At 51.3% G+C, this 24,012-nt stretch overlaps 10 protein-coding genes across 10 annotated transcripts; 6 read left to right on the plus strand and 4 right to left on the minus strand.

The window, feature by feature from the left end:
* Window positions 1-117: 117 nt before the first annotated feature.
* On the plus strand, window positions 118-1,159 carry HER10_EVM0006037 (uncharacterized protein; the record flags this gene model as incomplete). The annotated part of the gene is made up of 1 exon (XM_035475635.1): window positions 118-1,159. Exon 1 carries the CDS (start codon window positions 266-268, stop codon window positions 1,157-1,159), a length of 894 nt encoding a protein of 297 aa, XP_035330706.1. The 5' UTR covers window positions 118-265.
* Window positions 1,160-1,713: 554 nt separating this feature from the next.
* Window positions 1,714-2,661, plus strand: HER10_EVM0007438 (SnoaL-like polyketide cyclase; the record flags this gene model as incomplete). Its single annotated transcript, XM_035476993.1, has 1 exon — window positions 1,714-2,661. The coding sequence occupies one exon, from the start codon at window positions 1,714-1,716 to the stop codon at window positions 2,659-2,661; it is 948 nt and encodes a 315-aa protein (XP_035330786.1).
* Window positions 2,662-4,320: 1,659 nt separating this feature from the next.
* Window positions 4,321-6,492, plus strand: HER10_EVM0012524 (alpha-L-arabinofuranosidase; the record flags this gene model as incomplete). The annotated part of the gene is made up of 4 exons (XM_035481918.1): window positions 4,321-4,446; window positions 4,508-4,969; window positions 5,028-5,144; window positions 5,206-6,492. The coding sequence occupies 4 exons, from the start codon at window positions 4,321-4,323 to the stop codon at window positions 6,490-6,492; spliced, it is 1,992 nt and encodes a 663-aa protein (XP_035331057.1).
* Window positions 6,493-7,285: 793 nt separating this feature from the next.
* On the plus strand, window positions 7,286-9,136 carry HER10_EVM0009037 (heterokaryon incompatibility protein; the record flags this gene model as incomplete). The annotated part of the gene is made up of 3 exons (XM_035478539.1): window positions 7,286-7,326; window positions 7,422-9,006; window positions 9,104-9,136. 3 exons carry the CDS (start codon window positions 7,286-7,288, stop codon window positions 9,134-9,136), a joined length of 1,659 nt encoding a protein of 552 aa, XP_035330878.1.
* Window positions 9,137-10,392: 1,256 nt separating this feature from the next.
* HER10_EVM0003170 (uncharacterized protein) lies at window positions 10,393-11,457 on the minus strand (the record flags this gene model as incomplete). The annotated part of the gene is made up of 2 exons (XM_035472855.1): window positions 10,393-11,206; window positions 11,273-11,457. 2 exons carry the CDS (start codon window positions 11,455-11,457, stop codon window positions 10,393-10,395), a joined length of 999 nt encoding a protein of 332 aa, XP_035330527.1.
* A 1,018-nt stretch (window positions 11,458-12,475) lies between these two features.
* On the plus strand, window positions 12,476-13,549 carry HER10_EVM0006264 (short-chain dehydrogenase; the record flags this gene model as incomplete). The annotated part of the gene is made up of 5 exons (XM_035475855.1): window positions 12,476-12,675; window positions 12,743-12,819; window positions 12,877-12,960; window positions 13,025-13,093; window positions 13,149-13,549. The coding sequence occupies 5 exons, from the start codon at window positions 12,476-12,478 to the stop codon at window positions 13,547-13,549; spliced, it is 831 nt and encodes a 276-aa protein (XP_035330720.1).
* A 284-nt stretch (window positions 13,550-13,833) lies between these two features.
* Window positions 13,834-15,462, minus strand: HER10_EVM0001610 (uncharacterized protein; the record flags this gene model as incomplete). Its single annotated transcript, XM_035471354.1, has 1 exon — window positions 13,834-15,462. One exon carries the CDS (start codon window positions 15,460-15,462, stop codon window positions 13,834-13,836), a length of 1,629 nt encoding a protein of 542 aa, XP_035330440.1.
* A 1,762-nt stretch (window positions 15,463-17,224) lies between these two features.
* HER10_EVM0003024 (uncharacterized protein) lies at window positions 17,225-19,291 on the plus strand (the record flags this gene model as incomplete). Its single annotated transcript, XM_035472713.1, has 4 exons — window positions 17,225-17,953; window positions 18,015-18,281; window positions 18,348-18,467; window positions 18,530-19,291. The coding sequence occupies 4 exons, from the start codon at window positions 17,225-17,227 to the stop codon at window positions 19,289-19,291; spliced, it is 1,878 nt and encodes a 625-aa protein (XP_035330521.1).
* A 208-nt stretch (window positions 19,292-19,499) lies between these two features.
* HER10_EVM0008562 (CocE/NonD family Hydrolase) lies at window positions 19,500-21,490 on the minus strand (the record flags this gene model as incomplete). The annotated part of the gene is made up of 3 exons (XM_035478079.1): window positions 19,500-21,066; window positions 21,131-21,370; window positions 21,447-21,490. The coding sequence occupies 3 exons, from the start codon at window positions 21,488-21,490 to the stop codon at window positions 19,500-19,502; spliced, it is 1,851 nt and encodes a 616-aa protein (XP_035330854.1).
* A 1,459-nt stretch (window positions 21,491-22,949) lies between these two features.
* Window positions 22,950-23,900, minus strand: HER10_EVM0006019 (crisp-1; the record flags this gene model as incomplete). Its single annotated transcript, XM_035475617.1, has 1 exon — window positions 22,950-23,900. One exon carries the CDS (start codon window positions 23,898-23,900, stop codon window positions 22,950-22,952), a length of 951 nt encoding a protein of 316 aa, XP_035330704.1.
* Between the last annotated feature and the right edge of the window lie 112 nt (window positions 23,901-24,012).

The raw sequence follows: 24,012 nt of genomic DNA on the forward strand, positions 1-24,012 counted from the left end.
ATCCGTATATTTGTGGCTTAGCAATGACAAGCGCCGCTTACGGAGCTGTCGATGATGATCATGATAGGCTTCTCATGTCCACAGCCACGTTTGGTGATGCAATTGAGCAGAGGATCCGCTATTTGGGACTTTGGTATCCCAGTTTCTCCACGCTGTGCTCGTTGCCTACGACGAAGATATGGCTACAAAGACATTCTGGTCTGCACATCGATGATCATATTGAGTTTCCCTCTATAGAACCCATTTCAAAGTTCTAGATCAAACAATGTCTTACCCTTCGGAAAAGCAAAAGGAACCGGTGAGCTCTTCCGCCGAAGATGCTAGCCTGGGAGCACCTCCTCCATCCTATGAAGAAGCCGTGCCGAGCGCCGCCCAAGATGACTTACCAGAATATGGCAACCCATCAGACAACCTCAACGCAGAAGCCGGGCCCTCATCCTCCACAACTCTCACAGCTGCAACACACAAGTTTCCGCCCACGATAAACTGCTACTTCCAATGGGCCTTCACACGAACCTTCATCCTCGGCCCCTCCAATGAGGAGAGGCTCTTCGCCGCCTCACCGCACGCGGGCTGGCGCACCAAGAGACGAGAAATCATCCTTCACGATGGTCCTACGGACAAGCACCCCGTCCTCGCGACGATTGGCAAGTGGTGGGCTGCCAAGGCTCAAACGCCTGCGACGATCGTTATCCCGCCCCGGGAAGAACGCGGCGAGACGACCGGGTTTGAGACGGAGATTACCGGGGTCCCGTGGGGCTTGGACCAGAGTTCCGCGCGGGTGTTTTCGATGACCGTTGGGGGAAAAGAGACGGGGACGGAGGCGAAGACGGAGAGGTTCCAGTGGAGGGGCAGTCGGGGCGGGGAGGTCTCTGAGCTTGCTCACGGAGGCACGTACGGGTGGAAGTTGGTTAGGTTGAATGAAGTTGCCGAGGGGGCCGGGGGGAGTAGGCGGGAGAGGGAGGCTGGATACACGAGCGATGGACACGAGATTGTTGCTATTCTGGCGACGAATTACAAGAGTCTGACAAAGGGGCTAAAGTTCTCGTTTGCTGGCTCGGGATTGACGGGGATGTTGGGAGAGAGGTGGGAGATTGTTACTGTCGCGACTGCGTTGTGGACTTGGTATACTCACATTGAGGGCACTGAGGGTTCTTAATCTTGATGACGGATGAGATTGGGAGAGAACTGACTTTGCATTCAACATATACCCTTTATCATTGCATACCCTATATGCTAGAATACCAGGATTTCGTTTTCAATCCATGACGTATGTTCATCCAGTTGTTAACCGCCTGTAGCAAGCCATGCCAAATCTGAGAAATCGTGAAATGGGCCATATGACTCTTCCACCGCAAAGCAGCGACAAGAATCTGAAGTTGTAAGACAAGAGCCGGCTGTCAAGGGATAGGCGAAGGGGCAATCAAGAGCTTTCCCCGGGTTGATGTCGACACTCATCCGAGCACCGCCGACGGAAGTTCGTTCCGTCATTTTCGGCATCAACCCCGCAGTGAAGTAAGAAAGCCGCTCCTTAGGTAATCACCATGTTTGTCAAAGGGCGCGTTGTCGATCTCATGAGATAAGAACTATCTTCTCCTCAACACGATACCAAAACACAACCTTCAGCTTCGCAGGCCTTGTTTTTTTTGCCCCCCAGAAATGGAGGATCCAGAATCGGATCAGTATTATGGGCCATGGCTGACGGAAAAGGAAATGCGCGAGAAAACTTTCCGTGATGTCATCGCAATATGCAACGACGGCAAAGACTTGACCGGTCTGGGATGGCTCATCGACACGGCACGTATGCCTTTTGGCTCAAAAGGTGGTGACTGGAAAACAAATTTCGTAAAGCGCCTCAATCAACCCTTTGGACCAAATAGCACCAATGTGGTGAAGATCGATATGCTCTTGCTCAGCAACGATATCGACTTCTTCGCCCGTCTCATCAACAGAACGACGCTCAAGGACTCCAACGAGGTCTTTGAGTTCCAGGAAATCGTCCATGCTTGTTTCATGAGGGATGACGGTGTTGAAGGTTGGCGGTCGTTACGGGACGTGGACGCAATGTCCAATCGCCAATATTCAACGGTCCCTGCTTCGCTACCTCCACCAAAAGCCTCGGCAGTGGCCCCTATGACGGCGTGGAAGCTGAAGGAATTCTATAACAGATACATTGACTGTATCAATGAAAAGACAATGGAGCGGGACTTTGACCAATTTTGCCAGCCGGAGCTTTCGCACAATGGTCGCAAGCTCTCGATCGCCGAGTACATACCTCTGATCAGCGAGAGCCAAGATGCGATTGAGGACCTCGAATTCTGTGCCGCCACCGTCATCGCGGTTGAAGAGACGCAGCAGATCGCGGCGAGAATCGAGTTCACGGGGACTCCCGTCAAGGAATGGGGAGGCGCGAAGCCTAATGGCGAAGGCGTCTTCTTCGAGGAGTTTGTTATCTATCAGCTCGAAGATGGGAAGATTTCGAGTGTGTGGTCGGTCGTGGACTTGGACGCTTATCGAAAATGCATGGGTCCTATACTCACGTACGAGGAGCACTTGTGCGAACCTCGTGAGAGGATCTCTGAAGTGGACATAGACAAAATTTGGGATGGCACCTTGGTGCCGGTGAAAACACCCTCTTGTTATGATAGCGACTCAACATAAACTCGCATTTTGATAATGATTAGCTTCACTTCGCTATGGGACTTCATGGATAAGCTTTCCGCAACCGGCTTTCCTTAGTTTACACGATGATATTGTCGGCTGTGCTTGATGAGGGGCCTGAATCAACGTCCACTGGGACTGAGCTTGGGCGTATCCTGTTAGCTGACCCACTGCATTTCTCCATGTTCCTGCGCAAGCGGGTGATGCTAGCAAAGCCGTGTCTCTGGCTTCGTCCAAGGATGCTAATCAAGGTAAGCTCTTTTGCTGTAGGCTAAAACCCGGTCTCATCGTATGCGAAAGAGAGTTTTAAGGCCGACTTGAGAATGGAGAAGGAAGCAGAGTTGACCATAGATGCCAGACAAGCGAATGCTCACGCAATGAGATTGAAAGAGTGAAACCCCTACCTGCCATTTCACACATGCGGAGGCTCGTGGCAAGTCAAAAGAAACGGCGGATGAGCTACCAGGTGAATGCCCAGAGATGATGCTACATCTTGCATCGAAGCGGTCCAACCCAATCTCAAGAGCCCAGGCTTTATTGCGGGGTGTTAGCATACGGTATGTAAGGCTAAGGTAATGGGAAGGACTTGATGACTGTTGAACTGTCGATGACTTGCTGCCCCACCGGCATCAGGAAATCACAAAACCCGAATACACTATGATCAAGTCATGATGCATGCCATGCTCTCATCTAGCGCCAGGCACAATGTGCTCGCACACATGGGGCAGACACACTCTCTTTGGCGGTAAAAAAGAGAGCCCCGATATTGTTGTTGATGCGCTCGAATGAGAGTACGCCATCGCCACGCTCGGAAACCGGTAGATGACGAGGGTGGATCCGGGGGATATCCCAGACGAGGCCGCGGACCGCTCCCTCTTTCTCCAACTTCCCCTCATTCTTTTCATCTCAGGAAGTCAAAAGTTCTGCCCTGGGCTCCTTGTTCTCCTTGTCCTCCAGGTGTTTCCCCACAGGAGCGGAGGAGGGGAAGCTTGCAAGGGGGGTTAAATAACGTTGTCCTACTTTCGCGTTCGCGCGCGAAGCTTCAGACATCAACCGGTGCGCGGCCGATGTAACGGTACTCTTCACAACTTGCGCGCAAACACCCAATCCAAGCTGCTGTTGCTTCTGCTCCGGACCATAGACCCTTGCTCTTCCAATGCTCGCAGATGAAGACGCGAAATATCAACCGAGCTGGAGCAAAGAAGCCCCCCTGGTATCCGTAGAGTCCGCGGGGCGAAATCTTGCCAAGACTGCTCGTCCTCGGTCCTGAAGCCACCGACAAGCGACGCTCACGATGTGGGTTCTGCCGTCTGGGCGAAGAGACGTTCACGCCGGGTACCACCTTATCTGAGCAGAATGCGGGGTGGTCAGGCACATCAGGAACACCGGTTCATTGCGAGACGATCGTTCCCAAAGGCCCTGTCCATCCGGGCGAAATGAGCACATGTTCTTCCTCCACCCGGTTCGCATGCGATGCTACCCAAGTATGGCAACATTTTCCCCGGTCCATTGAGTCCCGTGGGGATCAGCTCATCGTGTAGCCGTGGAGCTTGAGGTTCCTTATAAAGAGGACGCCCCTTCGTGGCCGACTTAATGTTGCCTTCAGTTTGACACCCTCGCGTCATTGCAACCTCAATCTCAAGCAATAGGGAAGCAAACATGGTGTCGCTCAAGTCGGCCATTCTGGCCGCTACTTACGCCGTTTCGGCTGCTGCTGTCGATGTCTCCATCAAGGCATCCGGTGGCAATGCTACCAGTGGCCACCAGTACGGATTCCTCCATGAGGTTTGTGAACCAATGCCGCCTCTTCCCTGAAGGTCTTCCAACTGACATCTGCAATCTCAAGGACATCAACAACTCTGGTGATGGTGGCATCTACGCGGAGCTGATCCGCAACCGAGCCTTCCAATTCAGCCCCAGATTCCCCGTCTCCCTCGACGCCTGGCACGCTATCAACGGCGCCAAGCTCACCCTCAAGAACCTCACCGAGCCCCTCTCCAGCGCCCTCCCCGTCTCTGTCAACGTCGCCGGGGGCAACGGCTCCGGCGTCATCGGTCTCGAGAACGACGGCTACTGGGGTATGGACGTCAAGGTGCAGAAGTACACTGGCTCTTTCTGGGTCAAGGGCTCGTACGACGGCGTCTTCACCGCCAGCCTCAAGTCCGCTCTCAACGAGGATGTATTTGGCTCTGTCGAGATTGAGTCCAAGGCCTCGGCCGACGAGTGGGTTGAGCACGAGGTTGAGCTTACTCCTGAGAAGGATGCTCCCAACAGCAACAACACGTTTGCCATTACCTTTGATCCTGCGGTACGGAGCTCTTGCATATCTCCAAACTGAGCCACATATACTGACGACTCGCGTTTAGGGCGCTGCCGACGGCTCGCTGGACTTCAACCTGATCAGCCTCTTCCCTCCCACCTACAAGGGCCGCAAGAACGGTCTTCGTGTTGATATCGCCGAGGCTCTGGCCGGACTTCACCCCGTAAGAACTTCTCCTGACCCCTTCAAGTTACATCAAGAACACACCTCTGACTTGTAAACAGAGCTTACTTCGCTTCCCCGGTGGCAACATGCTGGAGGGCTTGAACAACGGCACCTACTGGGACTGGAAGGACACCCTCGGCCCCCTCAAGAACCGCCCCGGTTTCCAGGGCGTCTGGGGCTACCAGCAAACCCACGGTCTCGGTCTCGTCGAGTACCTCGAGTGGGCCTTGGACATGGGTCTGGACGTCGTCATCGGCGTCTGGGCCGGCCTCGCCCTCAACGGCGACGTGACCGCAAAGGAAGACCTCCAGCCCTTCATCGACGATGCACTCGACCAGATTGAGTTCATCCGTGGACCCGTCGACTCCAAGTGGGGTGCCCGTCGCGCCGAGCTGGGCCACCCTGAGCCTTTCACGCTCGAGTACGTCGAGATTGGCAACGAGGATTGGCTCGCCGGATACCCTGGCGGCTGGACCTCGTACAAGGAGTACCGCTTCCCCATGTTCATGGAGGCTATCAAGGCCAAGTACCCCGACATCACCGTTATCTCCTCCGGCGCCACCACCGACGGCGATGGCTTCGAGATTCCTGCTCCCGGCATCGGTGATTACCACCCTTACCGCACCCCCGACGCCCTTGTCGACGAGTTTGACCGCTTCGATAACGACATTGGACACATCGTCGGCGAGGTCGCTGCTACGCACCCCAACGGCGGCACCGGCTGGGACGGCGACCTAATGCCCTTCCCCTGGTGGATCGGCACCGTCGGCGAGGCTGTCTCTCTCATCGGCTACGAGCGTAACGCCGACCGCATCCCGGGAACTTTCTACGCTCCCGTCCTCCGCAACATGAACCGCTGGCAATGGGCCGTTACCATCGTCCAGTTCGCAGCTGACTCGGCGCTGACTACGCGCTCAACCAGTTGGTTCGTCTGGGAGCTCTTCGCTGCGCACCCGCTGTCGCACACTCTCCCTACCGTTGGCGACTTCGGCCCCGCATACTGGGTCGCCGGCAAGAACGAGGCCAAGGGTAGCTTGATCTGGAAGGGTGCCGTGTACAACACTACCGACAGCGCTGATGTTGATATCAACCTCGCGTTTGAGGGTGTCACTGCTGGTACTACTGCCTCCTTGACTGTTCTGACCAACCCCAGCGGCGATCCGTTTGCGCATAACGATCCCCTCAACGGTGGTGAGACTACTGTCGCTAGCAACACTACTACTGTCGTTGCCAACGCCGATGGTGTCTTCACTTTCAGCCTCCCTGAGCTTAGCGTTGCTGTTCTTGATACTGAGGGTTCCAAGGGTAACCAGACTGCTCGCGCTATTAGACGCTTCCACGCATGAAATATGCGGAAGACAGAATAGTTGACCCCATCGTGTAATGCATCCCGCGAAAGTTGAACAAGACATATGAGTCAATAAGGATTTTTAATGACTGCTTTACTCACTTCTGCTACAGTGACTTGTTAACTATTAAGACCACGCGCATAAGGGTCAAAGTTGATTGAGCGCGGGGCATACCTGTGTCCAGTCCTTGATACGCTCAGCGCTGCAATGATATGCAAGCAAAGGATCTCTCTCAGAAACGGCTCTGGATCAGTCTTTTCCAATCAAGCCTCGCTGGGATGAACTTGCTCAAAGGTGTGAAACAGCACATGCAGTCTATAATGAGGCTGTATGGCTGAAATCGGGGCTTTGTGTCTGGTGCCATGCGGGCTTACTAGTAAGCCGCTGACTGTCAGATTTCGACCTTACTTGCCTATGACACTCAGTGCTTTAGTAATTCAATCATTTAAAGCACCATAAAGCTGGACGAATGGCATCGACGGCGATCCAATTCCAGCAGAACCATTGCGAAGCCACATTAGGTGCATGTATACATGCATAGTACTTGGATCACCTGATTGATTCACTTGGGTGATCAGGCTCCGGAGCTGACAGCGTGGCCTTTATCGATTTTCCAGACAATACGAAGATGATCGTTTCTTTTCCGAGTACACCATACTTCTTTAGTTGCCGAATTCACTTCGTATCGCGATGTCTAGATGGCACGAACGCGGCTGCTCCCGACCTGATGTTGTGGTCTGCGGCGGCCTTCCATGTTGTCGATTTTGCTACGGAGTAGCATCGATTGACGATGTCCAGTTTGACACTTCTCTCAGATCAACACAAGCTCCTGTCCTTCAAAATAACTCCGAGTACAACCTTCGGTGGCCTTCTTGCGTTGACTACACCGACTCTAGACCAGAAATCCCGTCGAGCACCTTTGCTAGCTCGAGCTCAAGCTCCACCTTTCCTCTCGGAGGAAGGTCAAACCCTCTAATAACAAATTCTCCTTCGAAGAGACCAGACCCGCCTTCGAAAGAGTTTCCGACGGCAGAAGAGTCACGGGCGAAGCGAAGAAAAATCTTGATCGCTGACGAGTTGTATCGCCCTTCAAGATGTTACCCGATGCTGTGGAGCAGCCAGGAAATACGAATGTTGGAGCTCGACTCAGGAGAAAACAGTAGCCTCCTGCATGGAAATTTTCAAAATGTGCTGTTGGAATCCAAGCAGGAAATACGAATGTTGGAGCTCGACTCAGGAGAAAACAGTAGCCTCCTGCATGGAAATTTTCAAAATGTGCTGTTGGAATCCAAGAGGGCAAGATATGAGGCCCTTTCATACACTTGGGCCGATTCTTCTGGAGACTCTGTTAGGCGCAGACCAATGTTCATTGGACCATACTGGGATATCATCCCCATTACTCGGAACTGCGAAAATGCTCTCCGTAGCGTTCGACTGGTTGGCGGTAGCTCTCGGACTCTTTGGGTTGATTCTCTATGTATCAATCAGGACGATAAGGAAGAGCGAAATGCTCAAGTCGCTCTCATGCCACAGATATACGCCACGGCTATTGGGGTTTTGGCATACCTTGGCTCAGCTACTGATGACAGCGATAGAGCCCTCACGGCTATATTCAACTCAATGTCTCATCGCAACTGTGGTCACAACGGGGAAGAGAGAAAAGCTTGTGCAGAATGCGAAGGACCTATCCAGATGCTTTTTAGTCGACAGTACTTTCGGAGGCTGTGGGTTGTTCAGGAGGTTGTTCTGAGCAGAAAGCTGACGCTTTACTGTGGCTCAAGGTCAACTCCTTGGCCTTTCTCGGGAATATTGACCCCTTTTGTTCACAATTCCTGGATTATCACACGGGACAAAGCTACACTCTGTCCTCTACGAAATCTTCTCGGCCTCATGATAGACACTAGCGACTGTTTATGCAAGGATCCCCGGGACAAAGTATTCGCTCTGCTAGGCTTAGCCTCGCGATGGAATACGTGGCCAATCTACCCCGACTACAAGCTTACCGTGGAAGAGGTCAGCATTGGTATTGCGGCATATTTGACGCAGAAATGTGGCCTCGGCTTGGCCGTTCTTCTCTTTGCAGGTGCAAACCGAGCTAGGCGGAGCACTCTGCCCTCCTGGATTCCAGACATACAGGTACCGTTTCGTGAACGGGGCAGTGGTGGAAACCTTTACGAGAGGCTCGTAAAGTCCGGAAAAATTGAGGGGAGTGAGAGGTCCAGGTTCGATAACGTCGTGTTGAACATGGGAACTCTCTCCTTGCAATTGCCCTCTCCCTTCGATATTCATATCATGTCGCGAAGCGGATACTTAGAGGTCACGGCAATCAAAATTTGCAATCTTCGGAGTTTCTTCACTGAGGACGGTCGATATCGGCATTCGTTCGTTCGACCTGGATTCAAAAACGGTCCGGAAATGAAAGTTACACTCATTCTCCCAAAACCATCACGCATATACCGAGATACCAATGAAATTGACGTCTCCCACCTCATACAACAAAATGACAATATTGTCTGGCTTCACGGCATCCACGGGTATGCAGTGCTACGGTCAACCTGTGCCTCTTCAGCTTACCGTCTTCTGTGTGCCTGTGATCTACAATTTGAAGACCTCGACACAGGTGAAGTGGCAAAAAACATGAGCTTCAAGCCTTTCAGCCTAAGCGAGCAGGCACAACTGGAAGAACATAAGAGGTATCTCATTGAAGGTTGCCGCTCCATTGTCGGAGGAGACTTTGTGCAGCGGATGTTGGAGTTGCCAGCAGAGCCTCTCTTGTTGAAGCTCGTCACATATATCGCCCGTCATAAGACCGATTCAGAAATGCGTCTTTGGGAGATATGGAAGCAACTCGAAGCCAAACTGAAACCTTACCTTGAAGATGAACGGGGGGTTCAGCTACTATTTCGTAGTATAACTGGGGCAGAGCATATCACGCTTGGAACCTGGCAAGACGGTAGGCCTCGACAGGCCTTCGTTTACAAAGGTTGTATGCTGAGATCCTCGGAGTCCCTCTTAACCCTCCTGTGGTCGTTGTTACCTAAGACGAGGCACCGCGTCAACAAAGCTGTCGATGCGGAGAAAGTCTCACTTTCGGATGAAGAGCTACTAAAGGGCTTTCAAGAGTGGGCGGACATAACGAGTGACCTCTTATTTGCCATGGCCCATTCTACTGAATTCGAGGACGAGCATTGTTTTGGAATTCGGTCATCTGTGGAGATGCAACAAGGCTGGCTGAACGCATGGGATAGGTTCGAAAACAAGATGCTACCTCAACGTAGCAACATCATTGGGAATATGGGGGCCATTACCTGCACCTTGAAATTATTTCCGCACATGGAGCAGGAACATGAGCAGTCACACCCTTCCAGTTACATAGATGAAAGGCTGGGCTCTCAAACAAGAGAGATAGCGTGGTCACACTCTACGAGAGACTGTTTGTGGGACTGGGAAGTAGCAGGACGCAATTTCATGAAAAAGTGGGAGATCCTGCATCACTTGGGCCAACACCAGTGGTTAGCTTCGTGGCGAGATGGGCCAACTGATAAGCTCGATGGACTGGAGCAACAAATGTCGATTCGCTATCGACTGAATTCCTTTGGATTCAACCTGACTTTGCCTTCCAAGATTACGATCCAGTAAGTTCCGCTAGATTATCAAGATCATAAACCGAAACATAAAAGAAGCCCGAGTGGTCGCAATCTCTTTGCTTTCTTGGGCACATCCAACAAGGACTTTGCAGTTGCGTCGGATTGCGCTGTAGGCGTATGAAACATTGAAACCCAGGTTCCTTTAATAGTGATCGGTTTTGTAGTGAACATGAAGATATTGATCAGAGACCTGGGAGCTCGCCAGATAGAAACATCATCGTCTCGGTTCAATAGAACTGGCTCGGCTTGTTCAAGGAGCACCGCCATCCGAAAACTTCAATTCTTGGCCGGAAACACCCTTGAGCACATTTCCAATACCCGGCACTTCGCCGTTTCCACCTTGCATAATCGCAGCATAATTATCAGCAATGAGCTGGATTCCGGAATCAAATCCCTTCTCATCAAATTGACAATGGCCTCCGACTGGCTTGTTGTTGGCTGTCTGAAGCTTGTTGATTGCTTCTGTCTTCATTCCCTTGTCCTTGACAGTCTTTTCGTACGCCTTCATGGTAGCGGAGATTGATCCTTGCAGGTGCTGAAGCTCCTTCTGGGTGCTTTGATAGTGAAGCCGAGTTTTCATAAGAGCGTCGCGAGAGGACTGCGATACTTCGACGCGGGGTTCCATGGCACCGCAGCCGAGCATCACCCCATTCCCGGCGAAGTTACCCATATGCGCCGGCATGAAGTATCCAGAAAGCAGGAGAGATCCGCCTGAAATCCCAGAGAAGAAGACATTAGAGGAATTGAAGGCCATGTACTTTGGCAGGGTCTGGAAGACGAGATCGTTCACTGCTTGAGCGTGCGCCACGCCGTCTGTGCGGTTGAACCCAGAACCCCCTCCCCAGTGGAGGTTTCTGTCCGGAGAAAGTACTGTGACACCCGCCAAATTGTTTTTTACGCCTTGATTTGGCATTTCGAAGAAAGACGAGCCGCTGTCACCGTGTAGCAGGACGTGAAGCCCGAGGTTGCCCTTCGCCCCTGTTGTCTTGCCGCCTCCGGGTACCTTGCTTGCAGTTGTAAATTCCCCAGCTGGACCACTGATGCGGAAGCGGATTTTCAAGTTGCTAGCTCAAAATTTAGCGATTGCTCCGTTGAAAATGCACGACAGACCTTTTTCAAGCTTCACTTACTTGATTGTCTCTGTAGTATCAAGGATAATCGAACCATCCTTTGCGGGCATAATACCTTGAGGTATCTTGTTCGCTCTGTCGGCAGGAGACTCTCCACCTGTCTGCTGTGGTAAACAGTGAACACCACTGAGGACAAGGACAAGCGCTAGTGTCAGAGCGCGCTGTAAGTGAAAGATTAACTCCATCTTATCTGCTATTGGTGACTCGATTCACTCTATGAGGCGAACTAGATAGGACGGAGGGTTTTGGTTCTTGACCATGATGTGGGAACAGCAGCCTCAAGGCCATATATCTTTTACTTCAGTTGTTCTACAAAAACATGCCTTCCTCCCTCATGAACAGTGGTGTTAGCCGTTTTGTCATAAAGGTTTCCTCGCAAAGAGTTTCATCTGAACTATGGAGGGATGTTTGAGGTCGGATTCGAGGCTGCCGGGGATGGGGACGAGTAAGGTGGAGAGCTAGCAAACAGATGAACAAGGTTTTTACTCGCATAGGTTCGTTCGTGATTTGTGGTCTACTCTGAGGCTGGGTGTTCTGCATTAAGCCATGGGAAGCCAGTTATGTCAACAAGTAACATCCTTGATATTGCGAGTTGGCAATGAAACGGTCGTCAACACAGCTCAACAGGCGGTAGATGCTTCTACTGCATTGATGTGAAGTTGACTTTCAGATCGGGAAATCCCATTGAGTCTCAATAGCCAGTCATAGCAGCCTTGAAAGCGGAATGTGTGATGCATCCTACGCAGATCTTCGCAAGAAGTAGAGCCAATCAGAGAGCGGTTCGATATTCCAGGCAGAGCACCGAAGCTGCTGTCAATAAGTGGAAGTTAATGTCGATGACTGAACATGGTCGACAGATCCCAGGGTCAGTTTCCTGTAGGCTTCAGCCATTTGCTGGATCTCAGAATAGCCTATTGGTGTTTCTGACGCATCTCCAGAATATTCGAAATGCTGCGATAAAGACTCCGGCCGGGATTCGACCGGCCGACGGCTCACACCCGCTCCAATGATCCAGTGTCAGTGGACCGAAGAACCCCCACCAAATGTCCCCGCCTTCGGACGACAGCGCACCGATGCGGAGATCTGTGGTTTTGTTCCTTTCGAATAAAGATCGCAGCTTCACTACTCATACGTATTACTGGTTTCTAATTCAACCTTATTGTTATTTCCAAGTCCTTCAAACCAGCAAACAATACTGCCAAGATGTCGATGTCCACTGAAGATTGCGCAAAGTCCCGGGAGGGCTTCCCCCGCCCGTTCCCCAACACACCATCCAACGTCCTAGACCAATTGAAAGTGACGGGCAAAGTCATCGTGGTCACTGGTGCTGCTGATGGTATTGGCTATGCTGTTTCCGAGGCCATGGCAGAGGCCGGCGGCAATGTTGCCTTGTGGTACAATTCGTAAGAAAAGGCCTCTCTAGCATCCTGCCTTGTCTTTGGAGCTGTTCGATGACTAATGACGTCACAGAAATGACGCTGCAATTCAAAAGGCACAAGATCTAGCAAGCACACACAGCGTCAAGACCTCGGCTTACAAAGTGGATGGTTGGTTTACCGGATGGTTGATTGGTAGTAGAAATATGAAGGCTAACATCCATCTAGTGTCTGATTCCAACCAGGTTCAAGAGACTATTGCGAAGGTATTGAAGGACTTTGGCAAGATTGATGTGTTTGTTGCCAATGCTGGTGAGTGATGCCGCGCTCAGCACACGCTTTAGTTCGCGCCGAGTTGTGGCTAATTTCACGGCAGGCATGGCCATTTCAAAGCCCATTCTGGAGCAAACCCTGGACGAATACAGGAAACAGATGTCGGTAAATGGTAAGTTAGCCAAAGAAATCAAAGTCAGGAATTATTGCGCTGACATCTTTCTTAGTGGACGGAATTGTGTACTGCTCCAAGTATGCTGGTGAAGTCTTCAAGAGCCAAGGCTTCGGTAATCTCATCATCACTTCGAGCATGAGCGGTCACATCGTAAACGTCCCTGTTGACCAACCCGTCTACAACGCCACCAAGGCGTACGTCACGCACTTTGGAAAGTCCCTAGCCCGTGAGTGGAGAGAGTTTGCCCGTGTCAACATTGTATCTCCAGGCTTCTTCGACACCAAGATGGGTGCTGGCCCAGATGCCTTGCAAGAAGCATACCGCATGGCAGCTCTGGGCAGACAAGGCCACACTAAGGAGATCAAGGGCCTGTACCTGTATCTAGCGAGCGATGCTTCTACTTACATGACTGGTAGCGACGTACTCATTGACGGCGGCTACGTCTTGCCTTGAGCGATCATATGTCAAGAAGACGCGGAGTTCGGGGCTATTATTAGGAGCGGTAGAGATAATAAAATGCGCTCGATATCCACGACTCGTCTCAGACCACAGAAAGGACATTGATAATTTCATGGGTGGGCTCTATTTGAGGAATGATATAGATAGTTGACATTGAACTATAGCCTATCGACTTAATCATTTCGATGCGTCGCCACCCTCCACATCCTTCCCATCATGCAAGTGCCCGCAGATCCTCCTCAAAGCGCTGCATCCCATTCTACTTGACCTGAGCACCTTCACAGACGCGAGCTGCCGTGCACAAATTTCTTATCGAAGTCGATTCCAAGATCCTCGAGCACCCTCTTAGCTACCGGACGACCACCACCCCAGACACCTCCACCTGGGTGCATGAAAGGTCCGGCAAGGTACAGACCCTTGATTCCAGGCACACGGTACTGAGCGAGGGCAGGGGTAGGTCGGTTGATCCCCATCTGGTCCGCCGCCATGGAAAGACCGGCAATATCGCCGCGTTGGAAACTTGCGCTGTCGGACTGATGGTCCGGAGGCGCAACAACATGATAGGAGCGAACGATGTCGGGAGTAAAGTTCTCTAGGTACTTGGAGAAATAAGAGAAGACTCTCTGCACCCAGTCGTCCTTGATGCGATCCCACGCGGCCCAGCCGCCGTCAGCAGGTTCTGACTTGCACATGACAACACAGTGCAGCAGCGACTTGCCTGGCGGGCAGCGAGTCTCGTCACCTGAGCTGATACAAGAGGCTCCGATCATGATATTCTCTGGGAGAATTCCTTGATTCATTTCGTCGTAGCTCTGGATAAGGTCTTTGAGGTTGCCAGGGCAGCAAGTGTTCATGACAGCCTTGTCGGCGATTGGCCCGGCTTTGAACTTGAGCGGGCGTTCGAGAGCGGCATGAACGACGAGTAGACTGAAGTCAGAGGTGCGAGTGTTTGAGGCGGCTGATATGATTGACGGGTCGATTCCATCGACAAGATGCCCAAGATTGTGGGGGTGGATTTGACCGATGACGGCCTCTTTCGCCCTCAACTCCCCAAAACGAGTTCTGGCTCCAACGGCACGTCCACCTTCGGTGATGACCTTGATGACCTCCGTGTCCAACTTGACATCGCCACCATGGTCTCTGAGACAGCGAATGACAGATTCCGTCCACACAGATCCGGAGCCCTCGGGGACGCAAAGGCCATAGATGTCGAGAAGTCCAAAGGCCAGGTAGGCCATCAAGCCTGTTCCGGTCGTTTTTGGGTGAGCGAGCTGGATCTCAGTTACAAATCTCAGTAGCGCAACTTGGAGAACCTCGCTCTTGAAGTATCTCTGAATGATCTCCAAGGAGGAACTGGTTGATGCCATGGCAATTTCCTCGGCTGACGGGCTGCTAGCAATATCCGCCGACATGTCGCGGGGAGGTTCGAACATAGAGGGCATCAGAAGCTCGGTGATTTGTCGACATTTGTCCACAAAGACGTTGTAAGCATCGGCGTCTTCCGACGAAAACTCTCGAATGGCATCGACGGTCCTGTGGCGCTCTCTGTAGATGGGCAGGACCTTGTCTTCCATGACTATGGCATAGCATGGGTCTAGCTGCTTGTAAACGAGGCCGTACCGAGACTGCAAACCAAGTTCATCGTGAGTGATCATGGGGTTTGCGAGGATCATTTGATGAATGGCGCTGTGACGTTCGCTGATATATCCTGGCTCGGCCATCTGGAGGCTGGCCACCCCACCTCCAGGGTAAGAAGCCTTTTCGAGGACAAGGACCTTCTTTCCAGCTACCGCGAGATATGCGGCTGCGGTCAAGCCATTATGGCCGGATCCCACGACAATGATATCCCATTCAGTCATGGCTGGCGAAGAGGTGAACCTTCCCACTTTGGAGAAATCGGTGGCCATGGTGAAAAAGAAGCGCGGTAGGTAAGTCTTCCAAGTGAGGGGGAGCTATCGGCTAATGGTACTGATAGTATCCTAAGATTCGACTCGCGTTGAAGTCAGGTGACAGAGGAACGAACTGAAGTAGGATAGAAGAGTATAGCATGAAGTGTGTAAGAGAGCGTATGGCATCATGGGTCGCCTTTATAGTCAGTACATTTACACCAGATTACTCCCGGCACCCTGGAGGACCGGGGCCAATGCTTTACGTTGGCACCCTAGTTGTTGCAATCTTAAGGTGCTTTACACATTTCTCCACCAATTTTGACATACGAATACCTCGTAAAGGACTAGGGAGCGCTTGATCAATCTGTACCTGAGTTGTCTTTCAGTCCAGGTGGCGTAGAGCCAAAGGACGACCTTTTCCTTAGTAGTGACGTGAGGGTCGACGCTTCGATAGGTGTGACGAGGGTGCATCCTCTATGGATTGGCGACTGCAACACGAATCGCTGGTATGAGTCTCTATCGCTACACCGCAAATCGGTGACGGACAGTTCGTAGAAGCCGATCTTTTCATTCGGCCAAATCGTGAGCTGACACGCCGGTAGTTGACTCGGGCCGTCTTGTGCATCCGTGCTAGATGCCGCCCCCACAAACTCTGTCCCCGCGATTCTCTATTCCGAGAGGGGTATATAGAGCTACGAGAGTCCCCCGCAGCCTCCGAAAAACCCTCGAGTTCTTTATGGCCACTACCCCGCAACCTCCGACGACACCAGCCTGCCTCAGCAACCACCGGTGGCAACTCCATAACAGGTCGGGAACTCAGAGTGGTAACAGAAGACGTTTGCGTTCTACTTCCCCTGCTTCCGATGGGGTTGAAGCGAGACCATGGCTCTGAAATGTGACATCTGTCAAACCGAGTTCCGCCGTACGGAGCATCTCAATCGCCACGTTCTTCGTCACCTCGGCGTCCGCCCTTTTGCGTGTCCGACATGCACCGCTAGCTTTGCCCGAAGGTAAGATGTTCCGAGCGACATCCATCTCGTATGCCTTCAGGTTGCTAGGTGTACAATTGCCTCGTTAAGGAGACCCTACGCGAATCAAGTGGCTGATCTTCAACCCCGGCAGAGACTCTCTTCAGCGCCACATGCAGGGTCATGTAGACGTTGACTCTCCACCCACAGGCTCCGATACTCCGAGAAAAACCCGCCGACATTGCGTTCCTAAAGCTTGCCAAAATTGCGCGCGCTCGAAACAGCGTTGTGATGGTGCCAACCCCTGCGCCAGATGCAAGTCCAGAAATCGTTCTTGCCTTTATGCAACTGACGACCGGCGTAACCCTGATTCCGTCCAGGATTTTGGGGCACCAGCATCTGATACTGGGGAAGTCTTTGATGGGTTCAGTCCATCAGGTGTTCCTCGTCAGATTGCAACAATCGATAGAAGAGAGGGTGTAAGTTACTCCCGCCTTATTACTTCCTCCATGAAACCCCTTTTGTGGATCAGGGGAACAGTAGTCTGCGGTCAAACTTACGCTAGTTTGTAGTTGCCAGAGTCTCAAGTGGGAAACTCGCAAGAACAGCTGTCTCAAGACCCAGCCCCAGATACCAGAGACAATTTCCAAGCTGCTCTCTGGAACCAAGATGGCCTCCAGTTGGAGTTGGATCCGCTATTTTGCACACCAAGCCAATGGTGCTTTCCATTTTCGACAGCTAATGCATGGCTGAGCTGGGATGATTTCCTGAACAATGAGTTCGCAACACAAGAAAATACCAGGATCGCTTCTATGGCAGATGGAAATGGCTTGCGGACTCAGCTTATCTCGGAACATGCATCGAACGAAAGACGTGAAGAAGCCCGAGATTGCTCTGTTCATGCAGAACCAGTAGATGACCCGGTGTCAGAAACAGCTATACAAGAACCTACGCCGGCTTCTCTTTTATCAGAAGATACCCCAAGGGCAATTTTTACCAATCACTCCCAACTTTCTTCTACTTTCGCGAATGCTTTTCGGCGTTCATCGGCTTTCAGTCGAGATTACGGCGACTCCACAGAGATTGAAGAGAACCAAACCCGTCGAAAAAAGCACTTCGTTACCCATGGCCTCGAAGATCTCGGTCGAGTTGCAGGTTCTTCTTTCCATCCTGAAGGTGTTGATGGACATGAGGAGGACTGGGATCTCGAAGCCTACGACCATGTTCCGCGCTTAAGCCCGCAGGCTTACTCGATTCTCCAAACACAGTTTGAAAAGCTGAATGCGGACACAGATTACTGCAAAGCATTCACGGATAAGTCATTTCCGTCTCAAGAGGCCATTGGCGTATACATCCAATCTCACTTCGAGCACTACCACCCTATCTGGCCTTTGCTCCATCAAAGAACTTTCGACCCAGAGCGTGTTCATTGGATACTCCTTCTCGCCGTTGCGGCGACAGGGTGCGGGTTTTCGAAATTTGGCACACTAAGTGATGTCTTCCTCTTGCAAGAGTTCCTGCGGCGCTCGATCAACCTTTGTGTAAGTTCAGGTCGAAGCCTGTGGGTGTATAGAAGGCAGTTCATACTAATAACCCGTACAGTTGGACCTTGATCCTGAGCCGGATGCGGCTTCAGAGTTGTGCTTGACACAAGCTGTACTACTGAGTCAAATAGGTTTGATGTTTTCTGGAAGCATGTCTTTCGCCGAACACGCCCAAAGAAACATGTCTTTACTCGCGACACTTTGCCGACGAGCAGGCTACTTCAGTGAAACTCAATCACTCTCTGAAGATATTGTACCCCTGCCAGCCAATTGGAAAAGATGGATTTGCGCGGAAAGTAAAAGAAGACTTGTACATCTCTCATGGGTAATTCTCCGAATCCCGTTTCCATCCTGTAACCGCTCAAACGCTGACACCGCAATGAATATCAAGCTATTGGACGGTCAGCTGGGCTTGTTCTTTGACTTGCCTCCGACTATACCTACGGATCTCCTACTACTTCCACTGCCGTCTGACGAAGGACTTTGGGCAACAGATTCTGCAGAAATATGGGCAGATCAAGCCTCCAGATCACCAGGTGAGCAATGCCCCGTACGCCGCAAATGGTGAGCAAGATGCTTACTAACTGGCAAGACTTAGCCAATGACAGCCTTCTTCGAGAGCACCTTGTTCACTTCCGGTGTGATGGGAAGGTACCGAAAGGCTTGAGTAGCTTGAATAGGCTGTTCCTTACTTTTGCCGTGTATCGAGACTCCGCAAACAATCAAGACGCTATTCACCACCTTGAAGTCTTGCGTGGCGACGAAGACATACAGCCGCCGACCGACAAAATTGAAAGGATCACACTTCAGCACAATCACGCTTTCAGTCTCCTTCTCCATATGCCTCTACGCGTGCTCACTGCATTTTCTGGCTGGGGTGTTAGCCCTCAAGTTAGAGAAGCTGCAGACCGGAGACTTTCTCTATGGCTCCGCCAGAATAAGGGAAAGGCGCGTGCGATTGTTTATCATGCCGCCAAATTGTTCTCGTATATTCGAAATCATCCAACTGGTGGTCACCATGAGAATAATGCCTTGCTGTACGCCACACTCTCCATGTGGATTCACACTCTTTTCAACAGGCATCAGACGAGCTCTCTCAGAACTCTTCGTCTTGATAGAACAAATCATCAAGGGGCCTTGGTTCAATGGCTTTCAGAGGACAATGACTTCCGACTATACGTGGCGGGCATTGGAGATCTGAATAATGAACGTGCATCCGATCGCTTGGTCCAAGAGAGTGTGCGGATTTTGACTCGGAAGTCGGGCTGGTCTCTGGGTTTAGCTGTAAGCATGGTCATGAGGGCGCAATGGAGATCGAATCGTGGAATACGATGATAATCTCTCTTGCTTGGGGTTTCCATTTGCTACCCTATTGTTAAGAAATCTTTGTCGCTATCAGGGACCTCCGGCATTACCAGGCAATTGGATTGAAAGTGTAATACTATTCAAAGACAATCAAATATCACCATTTATAATTCTGAAGTCAATTCGTAGATCACTCATGTTGCAGTTCTCACGGTGCCTTGAAATATTTACAGTAAAGCTAGAACTCCAAATCCTTCTTCACCACAATATTCTCATCTCCGATCACCGCAAAAGACTTCTCTGCGTCAAAAGACTTTGGCAACTTCTTGAAAAGGCTTTCTAGCTTGCTCTTCTCGCCTAGGAATTTTGCCGCGGAGGCTCGGTCCGGGAACCAGTACTGCTCGAAAGCAGCCATCGTGTGCCAGTCGGAAGTGGCAAAAGGCGTTCCGGCGAAGAAACTGGCAGTATCCTCGGGGGTGACTTCTCGGTTGAGGACATATCTCATCAAAGTTGTACCAGCTCCGAGTTCTGTGATGGACGCTGCTCGACTAGTAAGGTCGTTTTCGGTGTAGGTTGCGTCTTGGGACTTTGCTAGGAAGACCAGTAGTAATGCTGCTTTGGTTCCACGCTGCTCAAAGAGGATGGGGTCAAACACACTCTCCGCGAAACCTTGACTGAGAATGCCAGTCTGTGCTGAAGTGTCTGCGAATTCGTGTTTACCAGCAGAAGCTTTGTACTCGGGAGCTTGGAATGAGCCCCAGAGACCTTTCAGTGACGTCCACCCGAGGGTCGTCACAGCATCCCACGGCTCCAGACCTCCATTGGGTACGCTTGGGACACTGAGATGAGGGAGTGCGACAGCCTGAGTATAGTTCCGGAGGATGGGAACCACGTCGGAGATATGCTTCGTCATTGCAGCATGGACGCTTGTGTATTCCTCAAGAAACTTGTCTTCCGCCCAACCAGGGATCCGTCTGCAGGCAATTGTCATCTTGACAAGAGGCCTCTTTTGGCTATACGCTTCTTTAACCGGTGGGATAACGGGCAACAACAGATGTGAGTCGTATTTTCCGCCGAAATGGATGACATGGCGTCCTTTGTTGATTGTAGAATTATGCCTGGGAATAGGAGCACCTGGCGGGTATTTGCCGTAGTCGTGTCCAGAGACTACGAGGCTAAGTCGCTCTCCCGCCCGGAATCGACAACTTGTCGGCTGGATCTCGATCTCCACAGGCACTACATCTCCTGCTTTGAGAGGCTCCAGATCTCTTCGATGGAGATGAACTGGCTTCCATGGGGTCGAGGCTGTCTCATCCAATTCGCGCCGGGAGGCTCGAAGCCAACCGAAACCAATGGGGCCGGTATCGACGACTGTGATCCATGGGAAGTAGACATCCTTTCCATCTTTATCCTTCTTTCGCAGAGTTATGAAAAGATCCAGGTTCTCGCCACCATCAGTCACTTCAACCCAGAGTTTGAGCTTGGAATGGCCTGCAAACTCAAGGGAGTTTCGAAGAGGAAGCTCAAAGGCAACCTCACCCTCGATGGCATCGTATGATGTATGGCTCTCTGCGCGCTGAGCAACCTTGCTCAAGCCAAGGCTTGGTGTTGGGAAGTACTGCGTATACTGTGTTTCTGGAATTGGGAATGCGTCGCTGTATCGCCATTCTCCAGTGTAGTAGCGTTCCCTCATGGTGTAACGAACTTTGGGCCAGTACTGAATTTCTGTCGATAGCCCGAGCAGATAATGATCGAGGAAAGCCTTCTGACGGGCCAACGACTCCTCAGTAACCGACCACTCCCATCTATCATTCATCACACAAAGGTTAGAGATGCTACTTTTGGCGGTGACAGTGGAGAAAGACTGACTTTTGGTACTGATGGATCTCGAGATACTTGTCCTCAGAAGCAATCTTCTCCCAAGCGTTGAGTGTCCCACGTGTGTGAATAGCATGATCGCCCCATCCGCAAATGATGTATGCCGGGGCTGTAATCTGAGAGAGAGCTGGAATCTTGCTTTGCCAGTACTCATCGAAGTATGGGTGCGTCTTGGCCCCATCCGTCGTATCCTCGACAAGATTCTTTCCCCAGTTGAAGAAGTACGGATAGCTTCAACCATTTTCAGTTAGCTCCGCTTCCTGAAAGGTCTAGTTCAAGGATATTCCGACTGAGGAAGAAGACTCACACGGCACTAAACTGGGTTTCGGGAATTCCGCCCTTCAAAGCCATTTCGCGATACATGTCAGTCATGCCGTCGATTGGAATGATGGCCTTTTATCATTTGGTCGTTAGCAATTCAAATTGATCCGAATCAGGGAAAGGAACACATACCGCAAGGGATGGAGGTTGTTCAGCTGCTACAAGCCAAAGAACCATTGCATAGCCACTGGCTCCATACAAGGCAATCTTGCCATTTGACCAACTCTGCTCTGCAAGCCATTCAACAAGATCGTATCCTGCGGGGATAATTCAGCTTAGGATTGAATCCTCCCCCAACGATAATGTTAGGAGATATGAAGATAGGTACTTACCATCGATTCCGACATCTCGCGAGTAGTAGCTCTTGTCGCCATCCGACTGAAAACAACCCCTGGCGTCTATGCTGGCAACGATGTACCCGCGAGGGCACCACCATCCCGGATCCGCCGCTTCGAACTCGTAGTCTTTGGTGATACGGGCTTTGTCGAAGCCTGCACTTGGTGGGAAAACTGCAATGTCGGTGGCGCCGTCTTTACTGTACACACTGTAGTTGAAGATCACGGGAAGCTTCGTGCCTTCAAGATGGCGAGGCCGGTAAATGTTGCCTCGCAGGATTGTACCGTCTCTGACTGGGATGGCAACATCCATGTCTGAGACGATGTGATCATCTTTGACGATACGAGGATTGGCATCCTTGACGCCCATTACCTGCGGGTCCCAAGCTGTGGGTGATATTAGCAAGTACTTCAGGGAAACACGGCATGTATCGTTCCGAGTGGATCTGGACGGTAACTAAGATCTCACCTTTGATGAACTTTCCCAGTCTATGGGTCTTTGCCAGTTCGGTCTTGAGAAGTTCAACACCAGCCATGTCTTTTAGGTCTTGTTTAGTTATCGATCAATGATAAGAGATTGTAGTTGTTGGAGAGTGGGAAGAGTCTATGGGATTGCGGGATGAATGTCTATAGGATCAATGACAACTTGTATTCAGTATACACCTCAAGTGTAGCTCATATAGTCTCGCTATTGCTCTCTGACTTCAATAATATCACCGAAGTTTCCGACTCTAATGACAAATGCGATCTGAGACAACCCCAGAACAAAGTGAACATTGCGGGGATCGGAAATCGTGGGGTAGCGGGGCCGACGCCGGTTGGCGGGGCCGATGATAGTTTGCATCTCGGCAGCAGCACTCGGCTCCGGGTTGTGCAGCGCGGGGAATATGGGGAATCGTGATCCTTAGCTCGCGGTAGTACATATGAGCCTTGAGAGCGGGTTGCTTTATGTTTCAACTAATCACACAGAGACAGATACGTGAATTCTTTTGGTCGTCTGTCATCTGTCATTGTCATACTCCTGTCGTTGGAGCTGAGAATTTGTAGGGGCATTATGTAATAATATTATCTGTGGCTAATGATAGAGTAGAACCTTCTATGAGCTCGTTACGTGCGTTCATGCCGTAAACCACAGATCCCTCTCCCAGATTTCCTTAGTGGTTGCACTGGCTGGCGGGCTTCTGGCCCTTGACACCCTGAATGCAGTTGTTGGTGACATCAAGAACGTGATTCTTCAGCAGAGCAGTGCAGGCCGGTCCCAGGGTTCCGCTGAAGTTGTTGCTGGTGAGGTTCAAGACTCCCAGAGTGTCGAGCTTGCACAGTCCCTCGGGAACTGATCCGGACAACTTGTTATCGCTAGCGTCAAAGACCGTAAGGTTCTTGATGTTATAATCTCTAGGAAGCGATCCAGACAATTGGTTGCCAAGGAGGAGAATCTCCTGGACATTCTTCATGTTTCCAATGCTCTTAGGGATGGATCCGTTGAGCTTGTTGTTGGCCAACGTCAAGTAAATGACAGGGGAAGAGCCAACGTTGCTAGGAATGCTACCCGAGAACTTGTTGTCGTTCAAGAAAAGGACATCGAGGTCGAGGTTGAAAGCCTCCTTCGGGATGGGGCCGGAGAATTCGTTGAAACGCAGATCGAGGAAGGTCAAGTCGAGGTCGAAGACGCCAGTCGGGAAAGGACCGGAAAGCTTGTTGTTGCTAACGTCAATTTCCCACAGCCACTTGAGAGCTGAAAGGTCCTTGGGAAGCGATCCCGTGAAGCCGTTGCTGTTGGCGTGGAAGAAGGTGAGGTCGGTCAGCTTGTCAAGGAAGCCATCGAGGACCAGGTCCTTGCCCTCAAGTCCGAATCCGTTGAGATCGATCCCTGACAGGGCGTTATTTCCGGTGTTGGGGTTCTTAGCGCAGCTGAAGCCGTCGAAGTTGCACACGTTGTTTCCGGTCCAGTTCTTGGTGACTCCTGACGGGTCGACGGTGATCTTGTGCTTGAAAGATTGAACGAGAGAAAGATCTCTCCCCAGGTTTGAGCCACTGGAGGCGGCGGGCGCACCAAGCGCAACGGAGAAAAGGAGCGACGAGAAAAAGAGCGAAAGAGGAGCCATCGTGAAAAAAGAGTGTGTCGAGACGATCAAGCGAGTGAAGTCACGATACTCCCCGGCAATGGTAACATGGGACCGCCTAAGAACTTATATGTTTGCCAACCGGCCAGTCTGG

The sequence above is a fragment of the Colletotrichum scovillei genome, assembly GCF_011075155.1.
Source record: "Colletotrichum scovillei strain TJNH1 chromosome Unknown Contig00008, whole genome shotgun sequence".
Classification (NCBI taxonomy): domain Eukaryota; kingdom Fungi; phylum Ascomycota; class Sordariomycetes; order Glomerellales; family Glomerellaceae; genus Colletotrichum; species Colletotrichum scovillei.